This window comes from Lipophrys pholis, assembly GCF_963383615.2.
Source record: "Lipophrys pholis genome assembly, chromosome: 14".
Taxonomy (NCBI): Eukaryota; Metazoa; Chordata; class Actinopteri; order Blenniiformes; family Blenniidae; genus Lipophrys; species Lipophrys pholis.
In genome coordinates, this window is record NC_137633.1 from 18,736,375 (window position 1) to 18,754,121 (window position 17,747).

General features: G+C 41.8%; 1 protein-coding gene across 1 annotated transcript; it reads right to left on the reverse strand.

Moving 5' to 3' along the window:
• Positions 1-391: 391 nt before the first annotated feature.
• On the reverse strand, positions 392-6,808 carry cyp1c1 (cytochrome P450, family 1, subfamily C, polypeptide 1). The gene is made up of 2 exons (XM_080479867.1): positions 5,119-6,808; positions 392-2,719 (listed from the first exon to the last, which is right to left on the reverse strand). The coding sequence occupies exons 1-2, from the start codon at positions 6,688-6,690 to the stop codon at positions 1,121-1,123; spliced, it is 3,171 nt and encodes a 1,056-aa protein (XP_080335993.1). The 5' UTR covers positions 6,691-6,808; the 3' UTR covers positions 392-1,120.
• Positions 6,809-17,747: the final 10,939 nt, after the last annotated feature.

The following is a 17,747-nucleotide window of genomic DNA, read 5'->3' on the forward strand; positions in this document are numbered from 1 at the left end:
GAGCTGCCAGTAAAACAAAACAAAACAGGAAAGTGTGTCAGATAACTGACTTCAATCTGGACATACTCATTTAGAAAAAATAAAAAAGTGGCACTCCACTCTAAAGTACAACACGGTCGATGTTGGATATTGATGTTTGGGCCTGGTGGCTTCGTACTGATTTATTGAGTCGCAGCCAGCATGTTAGGTTCACTGAGGAAGAGCATGCGGGGCCTGCAACCTCACATCAATCTTTCTCAACAACACAGGGACCAGACATCAGTCTGTATTATTATCTCTTTGACCTCCGCGGCCCCTGTGGTTTACAACACTCAGCCTGCTGCTGACAGAGCTCACACAATCACATGTAAGTCAGTAGGAAATGTTTATTGCGTCCAAGGCTTTAGTCACACTGCAGATCACAGACAGTATCACATGGATTAGGTACAAAACACCAATGCTATAGATTACAGGTTATGACTCAGACAATGTGGTGTGTCTCAGTCCAGTTATACAGTGTTGTAATATGTTTACTCAGGGAGGACACGGAATACACAGTAATATCCTATAATAGAATTAGTGGCTTTTACACATGTTACAGGAGATATAATTTGATTACATCAGTACTATGCATGGTTTAAGAGTAAATGGTCGCACATGATATGCAGGCTGCATTTGTATTAAGCTTTGATATGAAAAGGGTCTCTGGACCACCCAGCCGTTGCAAGTTTTCCTCTGGTCAGCACAAAAAAAACAAAACAGATGAAATTTATTCCCCTGCCACCAGTTTATATTGCAATATATCATGACTCCCTATGAATAACCTCATATAAATAACAATACATAGTCATTATGAATTGAGGTTTACAGTCGACCACACCAGACTTTTCCTTGCTTTTCTTTCTCGTTGACAGAGTTTAGGGTTTAAACTATGCTCACATCTCATCGCATGCTGTCAGTGCCACTTATGTTTCGTGTGCATACGGGACAAAAATATAAATTGTCAGTTTATGTGCGAAAGCTCAACACATCAAAGCTTATTAAATAGAAAATCTCACATACAAAGCATACATGCTAATTTCTCAACACATACCTTTTAATTTTGGAGCATTGCTCCCGCAGCTTTCTTTTTTTTTTTTTTTTACTGGCTTTTAAGTAACTCTCCCCTGAGTCTGGCAGTGATCTTATAATCCAAAGGTTTGAGTGTTAAACCATAAGAGCAGTTAAGAGAGAAGTCCTCATTTGGACATTTTTCAAAGCTACACTGGTGGAGCAGAATGGAAAAGAACAAAAATATCTCCACTTTGGCGATCTGATCTCCGATGCATCTCCTCTTTCCTGCTGAGAAAATCATAACGTTGTTGGTGAGGTCCTTATCGAGGGAGCCGTTTTCATCCAGGAAGCGTGAGGGGTCAAAGATGTGCGGCTCCTTCCACATCAGGGGGTCGTGATTGACTGACCACTGATTGATGAAGACCACCGTGTCTTTGGGGATGTGGAGCCCACTCACTGTGACGTCTGAGGTTGTTGAGTGGGGGATGGTGACGGGGACGAAGCTGGTGAAGCGCATGGTCTCATAGATGAAGGCGTCCAGGTAAGCCATGTGTGCTCTGTCCTCGAGCGATGGCAGCCGGTTTCGTCCCACCACCTCGTCGACGAGCTGCTGGAGTTTGGTTTGAATCTCAGGATGTTTCGCGAGCAGAAGGACAATCCAGTGAAGAGCCGTGGAAACAGTGTCCAGTCCAGCGCCGATCAGATCTGCCACCGTCGCCTCCGTGTGGCTCTCGGTGAGCTCTGTGTCGCCATCAGCGTTGTTGATGACACTGATAATGGCGTCGCTCATATCCCTGGTCACCGCCGGGTCAAAGCTCTCTCTGTGCTCTTCCACTTTGTTCTTCACAAATGCAAAGAACTCTTCATTCAGGCACTTGAAATTCTCAAAAACACTCCGGACCGGATTGGGAAAAGCCTGTAGCCATGGCATCACATCCACCAAGCTGCCAGCTCCCACTGTCTGTCCAAACTTATCTACCCTTTGTAACAACGCTCTGAACTCCACGTCGTCATGTCCGTAACGTTTTCCAAAACACAAGGCACAGATCACATTAGCGGCAGCTACTGTGAGCTCATGAGCCGGGTTGAAATACTGCTGCTTCGCACTGAATTCAAGGAAAATCTCAACTAGCTCTGTGGCTTCGCCTACAATCTGCTGTTCAAAAGCTCTTTTGGTCTGGCTGTTGGCAGAGGAAAAGGCTCTGATTGTTGTTTGAGCAATTTTCCTGTGCATCCTCCACTGTTTGCTGTAATTTGTGAAAGTCATACTTTTCCCCTCTGCAACAAACTGGAAAGAGACAAAGTTGGGTCTGCCTGCGAACTCTGTGCTGTGCTCTATCAGGGCCTGACGTATCGCCCGGTCTCCATTCAGCACCACAACGTCACTGCAGCCCAGCCTTATCTGATACACGCTGCCGTACTTCTTGGCCAGCCTGGTGAAGGCGATGTGAGGCATCTGGCCCAGCTGCAAGGCATTGCCCACCACGGGCCAGGCGAAGGGTCCCGGGAGTCTCCTCTTGAGCTTGAGACTCCTGACCCACAGACAGGCTTCCAGGCAGAAGAGAAAAACAAAAGAGGCAACGAGAGCAGGGTGGATCTGTCCACTCCATTCCCTGATGATGCTGCTGCTCTTCACACCAAACTCAGAGTCCACTTGAGCCATCCCGCGTCTTTTAGTTTCTGCCCACTGCGAGTTTCATTTGGGAATTTAAAATCATTGATACAATTCCTCTTGTAAATATCAAAAAATAAATAAAAATGATAATAACTAAAAAATGCTGTATTTTGTTTCTATATGATAACAAAAAATCTATATCATAACAAAAAAAAAAAAGAAGCAAAGTCTCCAGGCAGTGTTCCGCGCTGTGTCTACTTTAATCCTCGGGAGCCGGTGAGAATGGTTCTCTCTCAGGTTGAGCGGTTAGCAGTAGTGCAGCACGTCTTCAGATGACCACTATAGAGAAATGCGGCTTCAACCCTTAACACTTCGCTTATATGTATCTCTATGGTGGGAGGACTCAGCGACTCAGGTTTTTTATTATCTCTCCCCTCCCATTTAGACCACAGCCTGCAGACCTTCGTCCTACTGCCTCTCAGGCCTCCTTCCAGGAGCGTCCCTGGTAGCGCGATGACAGAACTAAGGAGAGCAGCTACTTAATGAGCCATGATGCCAAATTCGACAGATAAACAACTCCACAAGCCCACGTGTGGTCTTGAAGATAATCATCACACTTTAATTTTTTTATTGGTATATTTGTTATCCTTGCAAAATAGTGCACTTTAACTGAGTGATAAAATTGTTGGAAATTTAAAGTAAACATTCTGAATACAGTTGTTTGTTGTTGTTTTTTCTTACCTCTGGGAATATATTACTCTGCTCTTTCCTGTGGACTTTCTAAGCCCACTTTAAACATGATTAACTTTCATTGTTTACTACAAAACTGTTAATTATAACCATACTGAGGGGAGAAAAAGCTCTGAGATATCACCATAAACGTTGTGGGTTTCAACGTCCAAACACTGAGCAAATACACTAAACTGTGTCATTTATTATGCGCTATAAAATATATATGCAATATTATAGCTGGCATAATAGCCTTTTAAACTACAGTGTGTGAGCAAGTGTAGCTGTTATGGCTGTATCAAATCAGTTAATTCAGAACAGAGGACTTCCAGCTTTATATGAGTGCTTGTGGAACAGAGGGGACTTTAACATGCATCAGCACTGGGTTTCAGTGATATTCAGCCACAAGTCGGATGGTTCCAAAGGTTTCTATTTACGGAACAATGAATAATGGCAGACATGTAAACAATGGCGGTTCATAATGTCAAACGGCTGGAATGGTCTGTCAGTGGCCGTAAAATGACTGAAAAGTTCACATCCTGAGATATTCACAGAGCTTAGCAGGTTTTATTGAGCGTTCTGAAATAAACTGCACACGCTGACCATTGACAATCAACTTTATTCATTGCAGATACAGCTTATTTTCCATTGTGTGGGCCCTGAATGTTAAAGCGGTCACCACAGAATGAACCTTGTAGCATTCAAGGCCCACTTGAGTTTAATTCTTCGCCTTGACACACACATACACACACATAGACAAAAAACACATTCTGTGGGCATAGTACCATCAACTCCTGAATACAGAGGCTTTACAGAGCGTGCAGTGACATCTATGTAGCTTTGAAAAAAAAAAAAAAAGGGATTTGTAAACAAACGTGTTTTTGAGAATGGGTGAAAGAAATTTACTGCACATGTTTTTAGTTGGAGTGGGGAGACATGTGTTTGGCTTGCGTAGCTGCTGCAGCGCTGAAAGAAGCCCTGCAAATGCAAAGTGAAGAGTTCCCCCGTCCAGAGTGACGTCTCCTCCTCGCCTGTAGAGAAGTGATCCACGCTCCTTGATGAGAAAACTTCTTACTTGCTTCCAAGCTCTTGTAAACATGTCATTATATATCCCCCTCGGATAAACGTGCTGTGTTTATTGTGTTCATGTGCTTTGAGTACAGTAGATGGTAAAACAGAGTAGATTTAAATAAACTTGTCAGACCTGAAATTATATATAAAAACAACTTTAACTGCTTTATGTGGAGAAAGTAAATACTTTTTTTTTTTTTTTTTTTTTTTAATACATATTACAAAATGAGAACAACAAGTCATCAAGTGACAAATTAACATTCACAAGCATTTCATATACAGTTTTATTAGTTTATATGGACCTCTAAAAAGATGAAGCAAGTACCTGCACACATTGCACAAGTACACACTCCATAGTGGATGTAAAACAAGAACACGACTAAACAATATGTACAAAACCTGATCAAGTAGTTTTTGCGAAACGGAAATGCAATACCTTTCCTCTCCCACTCCACAAGCTTACATTTTTTTTTTAAATCTATGAAATCCTATTCTGAGAACCTCCAAGGACAGTATTTTCAAAACAGAGCATGTTATAGGACCTCACTGGAGTATCTTTGTTAAATATGAGAACAGTACTATTAGTGCAGGTATGTTGTTACTCACTGTTGAATGGAATTGGTGGAGAAGTGGTTGATGGGGTCACAGTATTGGAGCGTCGCTGTTCATGCCGGGGAAACTAAGCCAAGCAGCTTTCCCCTGAGCTTGGTGCTGACACAGACTGTGAGGGGCTTCAGCGAGAGCCCGTACGAGCAGTCGAAAGTCGGGGGATGAGAGGGGTCGCTCTCAATCCTGCACTGGTGCAGCAGGGTGGCTGTGAATAAAAACACCTGCACTTTGGCGATCTGGTGGCCGATGCAGCGTCTTTTACCTGTTGAAAAGATCATGACGTTGTTGGTTTTGTCTCTGTCGAGGTTTCCGTTCTCATTCAGGAAGCGCGTGGGGTCAAACACGTGCGGGTCCTTCCACATCTGAGGGTCGTGGTTGACGGACCACTGATTGATGAAGACTACCGTGTCTTTGGGGATGTGGAGACCTTCGATCGTGACGTCCGAGGTTGTGGAATGGGGGATAGTGACTGGGACGAAACTGGTGAAGCGCATGGTTTCATAGATGAAGGCGTCCACGTGTGCCAGGCTGCTTCTGTCCTCAACTGATGGCAGTCTGTCTGGACCCACCACTTTGTCTATGAGCTCCTGCAGTTTGGTCTGCACGTCAGGATGTTTGACCAGGAGCAGGACAATCCACAGCATGGCCGTTGACATTGTTTCTTGACCCGCTCCAATTAGATCTGTGACTGTCGCTTCAACAAACTCTTTGGTCAGCCCGCTGTCTTCTCTATGCTCGATGACACTGATGATGGCATCACTCATGTCCCGGGTCACCTCAGGGACAAAAGACTCTCTGTGCTGCGCCACTTTATCTTTCACAAAGGCAAAGAATTCCTCATTGAGGTTTTTGAAGTCTTCATAGACACTACGGACAGGGTTAGGGAAGGACTGAAGCCAGGGCATGACGTCTACCAGGCTACCTGCCCCTACTGTTTCTCCAAACTTGTCTATTCTTTGTAACAGGGTCCTAAACTCGAGGTCATCGTGTCCATATCTCATCCCGAAGCAGAGAGCGCACATGATATTAGCAGCAGCTACTTTAAATTCATGAACAGGGTCAAAATACTGTCCATCTGTGCTTTTGCGCAAAAATACCTTTACCAGCTCCATGGCCTCAGCTGTGACGTGCTGCTCGAAAGTTTTTTTTGTCTGGCTGTTTGCAGATGAGAAGGCTCTGAGGCTGGACTGCGCAATCTTCCTGTGTGCTTTCCACTGTTTGCTGTAATTATTAAATGTCACACTCCTGCCTCCAGAAATCATCTGGAAAGAGACAAAGTTGGGTCTGCCTGCAAACTCTGTGCTGTGCTCTATCAGAGCCTGACGTATCGCCCGGTCTCCATTCAGAACCACGACATCGCTGCAGCCCAGCCGGATCTGGTACACGTTGCCGTACTTCTTGGCCAGCCGTGCGAAGGTGATGTGAGGCATCTGGCCCAGCTGCATGGCGTTGCCCACCACGGGCCAGGCGAAGGGTCCCGGGAGTCTCCTCTTGAGCCGGAGGTTTCTGACCCACAGACAGGCTTCCAGGCAGAAGAGAAAAACAAAGGAGGCAACCAGAGCAGGGTGGACCTGTCCGCTCCATTCCCTGATGATGCTGCTGCTCTTCACACCAAACTCAGAGTCCATTGCCATTGTGACAAGGTGAACACACTTTTTTTTCCTATTAAAAAAAAAAAAAAAAAAACTAACATAAAAACTTTGAACAAAGTTAATTAGGTTCTTCAATATTTAAAATAGAAACAAAATCTACCATATATCCATATCACTTATTGAATAAAATATTTCAGATGTGTCAATCAAAGTTTATTGAGATAACTTTAATCAAGATTTAAGGCTTAAGTGCCTGCGTTTTGCTTGACTCCAGCCTCTTATATGTTTTGCACTAGGTGGGCAGGGCTCAGGAAAACTTTCATACTCCTCCCATTGTGGTAGCCCTGAGCAGACCTCGCTATATTATCTGTGCGCCGTCGCTCGCACTTGGAGGCGCGCGGTGGAGCGCGTGGAGACGCACCGTGCGCAGGCTGCGTGACCGTCCACTCCACAGCAGAGAAACAGTCAGCAACTGGTCACCGGTTGCGTCGGAGCTTATTTGTCTTACTAAGTGGATGACCGGCAGCGATCGCAGAAAGTGTATCTTTCTCACATGATTTATTCTCTGGTGGCAGGAGACGCAGAGACAAAAAGTGCAGGATGAGTTTGTTGACAATGTGCAGCATGCTGTTAGGAGTGAATGCACTCTACTGCATGTGAGTTGCTTCTTTTAATAGACTTTTTACCCCCCTAGTCTGCATTTGTCAGTAGGTTTTGATTTAAACGTCGCATTTATCTATTAAGTGTTCGCGTGCAATTTGTCAATTGTGAAATCGAATGACGTCACCTTCGCTTATTTGCCCGCATGAAGCGAGCAGCGTATCCGGTGCAACGCATGTGCTGAGATTTTAGTTTATTCCTCTCTGAAATCAAATAAATTATTGTGCAAAGCATTCTTGCACCACTCTTAAAATAAAAACATTTAAAAAAAAAGTTCTTCCATTTGACTTTGTGACATTGTGACAATAAACTTCTTTACAACAACAAAATGTATTTTTGATTTCCAAGAATATCACTTATGTTGGAAATGTTTTGGAGAATGTGCTACTCAATAAGAACATTTAAAATAAATCACCTGCTATAAAATAAAAATAATAAGCATATATAAATTAGTAACAGTACTCCAGTGTTTGTCCTTTGTTTTAAATTAGAATTATTATTCAGATTGATAAGTAATAACAAAGTAACAAAAAACATTAATACTTAAATCTGCCACAAATCCTATAATACCTGAACTGCTCTCTCTTGTAAAACCTCATGTCACATTATACTTTACAAGAGCCCCATCAGTCGTGAAGATAATAATAAATAAATAATGATAATAATAATAATAATAATAATAATAGTGTTTTCATTTGGCACCTCTAATAAAAAAAGGGATTCACAAAAAACCACATACATACATACATACATACATACACATGAATAAACATAAATACGTCCATATTCAAAGGGATATTGTCGAGCCACAGATATAACATTCCATTGAGCAGAAATCTGTTGAAGCCACAGCATCAAATGTATATAGTAAAACACTGATCAAACACAGAAACAATACCAAAGTGAGAATGCCACCACAAAAGAAGACAAAATCCTAAAGAAAAGAAAAATGGAGGGAAATCGTTGTGGTAAAGTAAAATCAATAAAACCAAGGTCATAAAGAACTGAGTGGCAAAATAGAAAGAGCTAAATATGAGGTCAAATCCTTATATAAGTATATTTTTGATCATTTCATTGGTTTTCCATGACTTTCTTCCCTAAAGCTATATTAATATTCACCACAACTAAGATGTAGAGAAATCCTGTTGCTTCTCCTCAACCATCAGATCTATTTTCCCTTTTTCTCCACTGAGGACAAGATTTGTTTCTTGTTTCTCCGCCGGCTGTGAGGTTTATTTTTGCTGGGAGGTAATGACCCTAATTGAAGGTACTGAAACATTTCCTAAGCCGGGCATTAAGTCAAAGGTACCGTCACAGTGCTACCACAAAGTCAGTCATTATCAGCAGGACAGGAATCAACAAATAATATGGTGGAAAATGCTAAAAACAATTACATCTTATAAAGTTTCTACAACTGTCACATGTGTGGATGGTCTACCATGACTGGGATTTATGTGTTTGTTTGCACACACTGTAAAAATAAGTGATGGATATATGCAGGCATGAGAATTTGTTATTATACACAGTCACACAAGTCCTGCAGCATGCATGTCTCATTAGTGAAAAGCACGCACTGTTTATTCCAACCTAAAGTTTCCGTGTCATAGATTACATGACTATATTTGCCAAAAAAAAAAAAAAGAAACAGCTCTTTTATTTGATAATAAGAGTTTTTTTTCATTACATTTTTTTCAATCAATTGTCGTGCATTCACAATCCGGCCACATGCTAACAAAGTGCAATGCAACAGTTTGTTGATAAATAACAGCTTCAACGGGCACAGCATGGTCAAAATGTGGATACAAACTGCAAGGTACGACAATAAAAGTAATCTAAGTGTAACTGCATGATGTGCGATGTGTCATTCCTCCACTATAATGGTCCTTAAACAGCCTTATACAGATGTGGAGAGTTTGCAGAGCTCTGCCTGAGAGCTGTTTGTCTTGAGAAATGCGGTGTGGCCGAGCACCAAAGCCTCCAGAGTGATTCCTCGGTTAACCAGAGACATAGCAATGTCTTCCAATACGCTGCCCGTGCTGGGGATGACTGTTTCTTTTCTGCTCCATTCCTATAGGGGGAATCCCCCCCCCCCCCTCCTCCTCCTCCACCTCCTCATCGTCCTCCACCTCCACCTCCTCCTCCTCCTCCTCCTCCTCCTCTTGAGCCTGCTCCTCACACACATGTGGCCACTCGCATCCCCATCACGCTAATTAGAGCCAGGTTTGTGGCCGAGGAAGGGGGTGCTTGGGTGGCAGCATGGAGGGGTCGGGTGTAGCTCTGTGTGTAGGGGTGGGGGTAGATGACCGGGGGGAGGTGGGGTGTCATGTGTGCGTTTTGCGTGTGGCTGCCGTGTTTGCCTGTGATTACCCCTTGTAACCTGGCTGTGAAAGGTTGCCCCTGACCCTGCGCTGACTCTGGCTGAGGGGAGGGGGGGGGGGGGGGTGCGGAGGCGGGGATGGGGGTCTGTATGCCGATGCATGTTATGTGCTGGCGGGTGGGCCCTCGCAGTGTGGAGACGGGACCAATGGTAGGCCAGGCCGCCCCGTCTCTGGAGCTAATCATTGTTTACTAGTCTCATTTCCACTTCTCAGGGAGCTACTGTCACGCACAGCACCGACAGGGAGGAAGGAAGAGGGGAGAGGGGAGAGGGGGTGGGGGGAGGGGGTGCGGGGTGCGGGGGAAAGAAAGCCAGGGGTCCAACAGGCAGTTGGGGAGCTGGTGGGACTAAGGAAAGTGGGAAGAATAGAGCCAAAAGCGACGATTTGTTGAGAAGGTTTGGCACTTGAAAGGACAAAGGTGCAGCCAAGACTATTAAAAGAAAACAGAAAGGAGACAAAAAAACAAACAAAGAAACCATAAAACACACCAACAAAAAACATCTTCTGGGCCAATCCCATTACAGGCAGCCAGGAGGTAACCACCGGACATTGCTAGTTACAATTGGTGTTTCAAATAAGAGCGTTTTCTTCTGCCAGACCACAATATAAGAAAATCATACTTGGATTTTAAAATTGTCGCTTCCTGACCTGATGGTTGTTTGTGTCCAGAGAGCAAAAGTACAAGTCATTTCAACAGGGAGATACCAAATGCAATAGCAGTTTACAGAGTTTTATAAGCAGCCGTCTTATATAAGGTAACATATCCAGAAAAAAAGAACCAACCCTGAAGTTAGTTCATGTTTTGGTTGCAGAAATAATCGTATCTTCTTGTTGATTAATTAAGAAAGTTGAGCAGATTTTTACCAAAACTTCCAAGTTTGCGAATGCGGATATACAATCTCACTGTACCATTCCAAATGATCAAAATATATTTGATTTTCATATCTTAACCAGGAATTTCCTCCTGTCCTTGTAGCATTGAGTACTCTCATTGCAATGGCTACAAAGTTCTTGTCCCTGTGTGTTGTAATGGACTGTAAATCAAATTCACTTTGTTATAAATAAACAAGCCTAACCAAACCTAACCTAGAGAGGAAGATTGTAAAGACCCGTTCTTGTCTTAACAAACCCAGAAATCTTTTGTCGTCCACCTCTGCCGTTCTCTGCACTTCTTCTTTACCATCTATGAGCTTTTCAGTTTGGTTTTGAGGTTCATTGTTAAATTTCACTGGCAGCCTCACTGAGAAAACTAGTTGCTGAAGAGCTCAGTGGAGTGTGGAGTGCAAATCGCCAGTGGTCGGATTAGCAAACTCTGACTTTTCCTACTGCACCGACGCCGTTTCTACACCATCCGCCGACCAAAACTACCAGAATTACTATTTAAAAAATGTTTAGATCAACAAACTAATATGAATGTATTACTTTTGTGACACGGGTTCAACATTTTAGAAGCTTGCTTATCTTTCACGACTGCAACTACCAGAGATGACAAAAGACAAAACTCAACTAACTGGCGCCAAGCCTACTAAACACGGCCGCCTCGAGTTAATATCTCCTTTTTAGCAAGACTTATGCTCATGTGTAAATGGATTTTTTCTTAACTTTGCATAGTAAACCTCATAATGACTTCTGTAAAGTGTCATTTAATAGCCTCTAATATTAGCTGAGAAGCTGTTCTACGCATTATTAGGAAAAAGAAGGAAAGAACCTTGATCAGATTATCTACACCAGGAGTGTGAAACACATTTTAGTTCATTCGTCACATTCAGCCCAATTTCATCTTGAGTGGGTCAAAGCAGTACAGTTGCATAATAACCTTTAAATTTAAACTTAAAAGATTTTGTGTGTTGTGGCGCTGGGTGTATGTGATCCGAATGTCTATATTTTCCACAAAACCAAACAATTGCTGCTGAAAATGACTGCAATCTTCACATGGAGCCCGTTTTTAGCCCACGGGCCTTACGTTTGACACTGATGATCTACAATATAAATACATATTCAAACTTAACATCCATAGCCAACTCTGTCTGACACAAAAAATACACATGCTTGCCTTTGAGCTGAAAGATTTAAGTCCACATTTTGTGAAACAAAAGTAACATACAAAAAAGTCACAATACATTTGCATGTGTCGACCACTCTGCATGTATTATGTTACATACATTCCAGTACTTCCAAAACAATGAGACGCAAGAGCACAAAACAACACTTAATTATCCGAAACATTAATTCCATGTTGTTAAAAGAAAATGTATAAAAAAAAATGCTGAAAAGTTGTTGTTTTTATTATATTTTGAAATGAATCGGGGTCCAGAAACCCCCGGAATCTGTTTGTCCTGATATGTCAGTCGTCCTCGAGCCTCGACTGAGACCCAGAGATGTGTCACTGAACGCAATATCAAACAGCCCACATGAGAGAGGAGACCACTGCTTTTGAAGAATACTTTCCTGGAATGATTTAAGATCCTCGGTTTTACCATGAAAACACGGATTAAGACTCTTTCCAGAAGTATGATTTTAAAACTAAGCACAATATTTTCTTACACTACCGCCCTTTCATGTGGTCCGGTAGTTTAGCGGAGCAACATTAGAGGCAAGGTCGGGACTTTTATTCCACTCAGTGACCACCCAGGCTGCTCATTTTTCACACTTGTTATATGGCAGGATGCTTAAGAATTAATCAGGGGTGGGCTGGTACTTCACCCGTGCGGCCGCATGGAGATCGAGGAGTGATGTGGAGCTGACCATGAGCTGACCATGAGCTGACCATGAGCTGACCTTATAAATATGAATAAATCTCTTGATGATTTAGCAACAGGATGTGATTTTCATAGACCATCACTCTGGTCTGGGGCATCATCCTTTATGTTGAATTCTTTCTTTCTTTCTTTCTTTTTTTTTATTGCAGGTGACGGATCGAGTTTATCTGCCCTTCATTAGGGAATCTATTTCCATAAACTATAAACTCACATTCAAGCAGTAGCCCACACCAAGTTGTACATTTGGTCTGAATGCCAAATATATCTTATTAAATTTAGCATAATAATTAGTTTACTGAAACCAGACGTTATAAAGCTTAATAAAGTTAATATCATTTTACACTTAAACTGGTTTCCAGATATTTTTATTCCATCGGTACATGGAAAACCACTCATTTCAGTCCTTCATCACAAATCGTACCCTGGCAGCAACTTACAGACTTTATTCAGAACGATTTGTCTGGTAATAGTAATTCCAATATTAGTAAACACGTTTCTTTGACATTTTTGTTAGGTTCACAATGAAGACAATTGAAAGTATAAGGCCACAGGTATTGTGCTTGTACTTTGGAAAAGCCTCCAAAAATGTGTAAGTGAACCATTGTTTCACGTTCTGCTTTCTACAACATTCAGTGGCTTTTGGAAAATATATTTCAGTCAAAAACATTAATTAAATTGTATCATTAATATGGGAAAGTAGTTAAAACTTCCATTTGAACAAATTCTCCTCTCTCTTACATTTTGCAATACTATTTATTCCGTGCTACTGTGGGACAGACTTAATGAATTGTGGCCATTTTATTGTTAGTTGATAAATTTGAAATATTTCATGAGTTCATCAGTCAGCTCTGGTTTCCTCATTCAGCATATACAGGCTGTAGTTGTATTACAGTAAAACAAATAAAATCATTGTCCAGGTCTTCACCACATAACTATTTAACCAACATAATTGTGATGTGTGTAGCCCCGCCCCCCTTTATGAAACTCTTAAAATTCCAGATTTCTGAGAAGAAAAAAAAAACTGCAGCAGAGAAACACCTGAAGTTCTCCTGTTATTGATAATGTTACTCATCGGAATAACAAATCCTCTTTTAATTTCTTCTCTGACACTTCACCCAAAACGGCCAGTTTCTCGTTCTCTCTGCGCGCAGGCTGCGTGATACATCCTGGCTTCATGTGGCACCGAGGACAGGAGCCGTGTATTATGTACAGTATAAGGATTTTTGTTTCTAATCCCGTGGAGTTTTTGCGTGCCAGGGGAGCGGAGCGGGGATGAGCTTGCGTGCCATGCCGGCCTGGCGTGCGCGGAGCTCGGTCTCTGAACTCCAGCTTCCCCGGGGAGCGGGGGGCTCAGGGAGGGGTGTGTGTGTGTGTGTGTGTGTGTGTGTGAGAGCGTGAGTGTGTGTATGTGTGAGGCTGCAGAGGGTGATTAAAATGAGACGAGGGAGAAAGCACAAGTAGGAATGGCTCCCAGATGACCCCAGATCATCAGAGGCAGGCTGAAACGCAGTCCGCTACGCACTTTCCGCCACATATACATACATTTGCTTCAGTATCGGAAGCAGTCCGTCGAAAGAGTCTACACATTTCACACAAAGAGGGTAATCGGGATCACAAAGTGCTGCATTCATTAATGAAGGTAGAATAATTGCCGTGTGTTTTGTAAACACGTCTTCTGTGGGCTGAAATGAGAACAGCACTAATTGTCAGTGTAACATTTCATTTGTGTTGATGGTGAAAAACATACATCAGAATCCGCAAAGCGAAATCAAGGACAAAAAAAAAAAAACCCTGTTTGGGAGTTTGTAAACCGGAATCCCACAACGGACAGGTCGCCACTGTGGACCCCTGAGCATGACCTTTGATCCCCATCAGCTCCCTGGAGAACCCTAATGTGGCTGCCCACTGCATCCTAGAAATACGATGGATTGATGCAGACGAAGGGAATGAATTTTATTAAAATATAATTAATTAACTGTGATTAGTTAGCTGTCTGTTTGTGTCTGTGATTAGTTTTACAGTGCAGCCCTGAACACATCCATATCCTAATGGCCAGTTACAGTCATAGCGCCACCTATTGGTAGGAGGAAGTTTAAGGAATTATATTTTCACGTACCATGGCCCCAAATTTTGTGATATACGTATGTATATATACACCCATACTCTAAACCCAACAGGTTTGTTTTTGTTTTTTTGGAAGGGCAAAAGTGAATTCCAGTTTCCAGCTTGAATCCTGGTCCTTGTATTCTGGTATACCTGCTGCGTACTCTGCCTGATCAAGCACTGTGCTTTGATTGAAGTGTGTATTCTTTACTGGGATCCAGTTGTAGTGGAGGATTTTTCACTTTTTTTTACTGAGCGCTCATTATTGTTGAGGTTTTACTTTTTGTCTCTGCCAATCTGTCCCTCAAACTGAACTCTGTTTGTCCTCTTTGTCCTCTTTGTCTCTTGTCTCCCTTGACTTTAAGCTGCACACATATGAACCTCACTCTTTCAGGCTTGCCCTTGTTTTTCTTTTCTAAAAGAGCTGACTGCTGTACAACAGACTCAGTGGTGAGGTGACGAGAGGAGCAAGCTGGACCTCCTCCTGAAGACGGACAGCAGCAGGACCTCCTCATGTGTTCGGGCTGAATAGTCACACTCCCACTGTCAGATCCACGAGCTGTGACAAGCTTTTCTATTACCTCCCTGCCAGTTACTGTCAAGTCATCAGGACCTCAATCTATTGATGATGTCGTCACCAAGTCAAGGCGAACTTTATTATCCCTGAGAGAACATTTGTTGTCCAGCCAGAAGTCCCTCCATGGAGGTTTGGCTCCCGGTTGAAGTTTGACATTTGCTGTTTGGGCTGACTTCACACGTCCAAGTATCATGACGAGACCACAAACATTGTGGAAACGGTGGCAGCATTCCGGTCTCGTACAATCTGAGTCTAACTGAAGCACTGAAGACTGACTGACTGACCTGCTGGCAACAGGGAAGGTCATGTTTTACAATTGTGTGTGGTGTTATTAAGTACTTCACCGTATTAACTTTAAATGTGGTGTTGTGAGTATTAAATAGGTTGAAAAATGACTCCCGGTGAAAAGTGTGACTTTTCGTCAAAGGGCGTGTCCGTGGCGACCCTCGAAACGTTGGCGTGTCGGGTCTGACAGACACACAGGGCCTGCAGGACCTATGTGTCACTTCACTACTTGTAGCTTTAATTTATTGTTTGTTGGGTTTTTTTTCAGAAGAAATTAATAAATAACAATGAACATGAGAACAAACCTTGGTGTCCTGTAAAGTGTAATGTAAACATAAAATCCTCACAGTGACATTTCGGAGAAATAACTACACTATCTGCATGATGTATGTTCTGTACATCGGAGAACTCAGGGTTTCATGATAACTACATTTTAACTACTTTTGAAATGTACTTAGTCAGATCAAAACCAAAATAATTTTCTCCATCAAAATAACAGATACAAAACACAATAAAATCCATTTCAAAATCGTATTTTTGATTTAATATGTGAAACAGAAAGATTTAGCTTCCAAATATTAATAGTGCGATTTGATCTCTGAAAATTAAAGAATGAACGTTTCTGTTCAAGCAGAATATAAAAGTAAAAAGAGGATGAAGTAAAGTACAGAGATCTGAAAGGTCTACTGAAGCACAGTAAACACCACAGTAATCAGATTACAGGGTGGCCCCTAGCATTGTTCTAACTTTTTATGCATCGACAGCCTTCCTTTGAACTCGCGTCTCGCCTCAGTCACTCTCATAGATTTGAAGGATCATGTGGCCTGTGTATCATCATTTTAGGTCCCCTGTTGTTTTTAATCCAAATTTCCTTCAGTTATGGTTTTCAGTTTGGTTGGAGAGAACTTTTTTGTTTGAAAATGTGGCAGCATTGATGTTCGGGACTCAGCAAGACAACTGAAAATTACAGCTAACAGTTTGTTTGTTTTTCACCAGGAGCACCAAAAGTTCAACTCTTTCAGTTTGTCTTCCACAGAAAAGTAAGAATTTGTTGTTAAGAGTGTGTATTGCTCTACGGTTCGGGTGGTAAAGGTGCGATGTGCCATCCGTCATCAACCAAATGCGACTTTTCTGCAAAATGCGCATATATGCTTGATATTCAAGCGTTAGTATTAAAAAAAACAACAAAAAGAGGCAAAATGATTTGAAATACTGTATTGATGGAGGGCTGATATGAATTCTTCCATTGTAATATAATTGTTTTCAAACTTTTTCTCTGTGTGGCATTTTAAGAAAAAAGAGAAGAGAAGTGTAAAACTTCTATTTAGTATCTAGAAAACAGAACTGATGATTTATAAAAGAATAAAAAAAAACATTTTACATGTTATGACGTGTAACAAAGGCAACAAAATGCTCAATGTAACATTTTTTTGTAAAAAAAAAAAAAAAAAAGCTCTTTGTCTTTTAGTTTCTTTTTTTATTAAGTTTTTCATATTAAGAAATCAGCAGCAGCACAGATATGTTTAGCAAATGCAAAGTGCATTCCAAATAAAAGGAATTGTTATTATTATTATTGTTGTCATATGTAGAGATTAGAATAAATAAAGAGACATTATTAATACATTATTTGTACTTGTTAACCTTATAAACCAGCAGGACTGTTATCTAGGAGCCACAACAAAGCTTATTATCCTCTTACCTGTGGATTCCACTCATTATTTTATAAGCTGGGATTTGGGAAAATGTAATTCAGAAAGAAATGCTTATTACAGTTCACATTATTAGCTGTTTTCATAGTTTGAGCTCACTGCACAGCACACGTATGAGAAGGTTGAAATACTCTAATTGCACACATTTTAATCACGACAGAGACAAAGAATGAGGTAAACATTAAAGCGTGCACAATTCCCATAATCTTCCAGATAGTGTTGTTCGGGATTCGGTTAAGTGAGGGGCTAAAGGGGAGAGGAAGACCTTTAAATCTAAGTCTGTGAGCCACACGATCCTGTTTTGCCAGTTTTTAGAGCCAAGGTTACATATTTGAAAGGTACTGGGTTTACAGTTCCAGATCTTTTACTGTCTTCCCAGGACCAGAAAACCTGAAGTGCTTTTCCAGAGGCACCTGTTGTGCCTGCCTTCACTCTTTGTACTCTAGCTGTCATTTTACTTTTTTTTTTTTTTTTATAACCCTGAGGTTCTTTAATTCATGATAAGTCACTGATGTATATAAGAATATACCTTTTGAATTCTACATGTTCCTTACAATTTGAATTTACTCGTTGGGGGGGTGGGGGGTCTATGACCCCCCCCCAGCATTACACCAATGCTTCAGTTGTT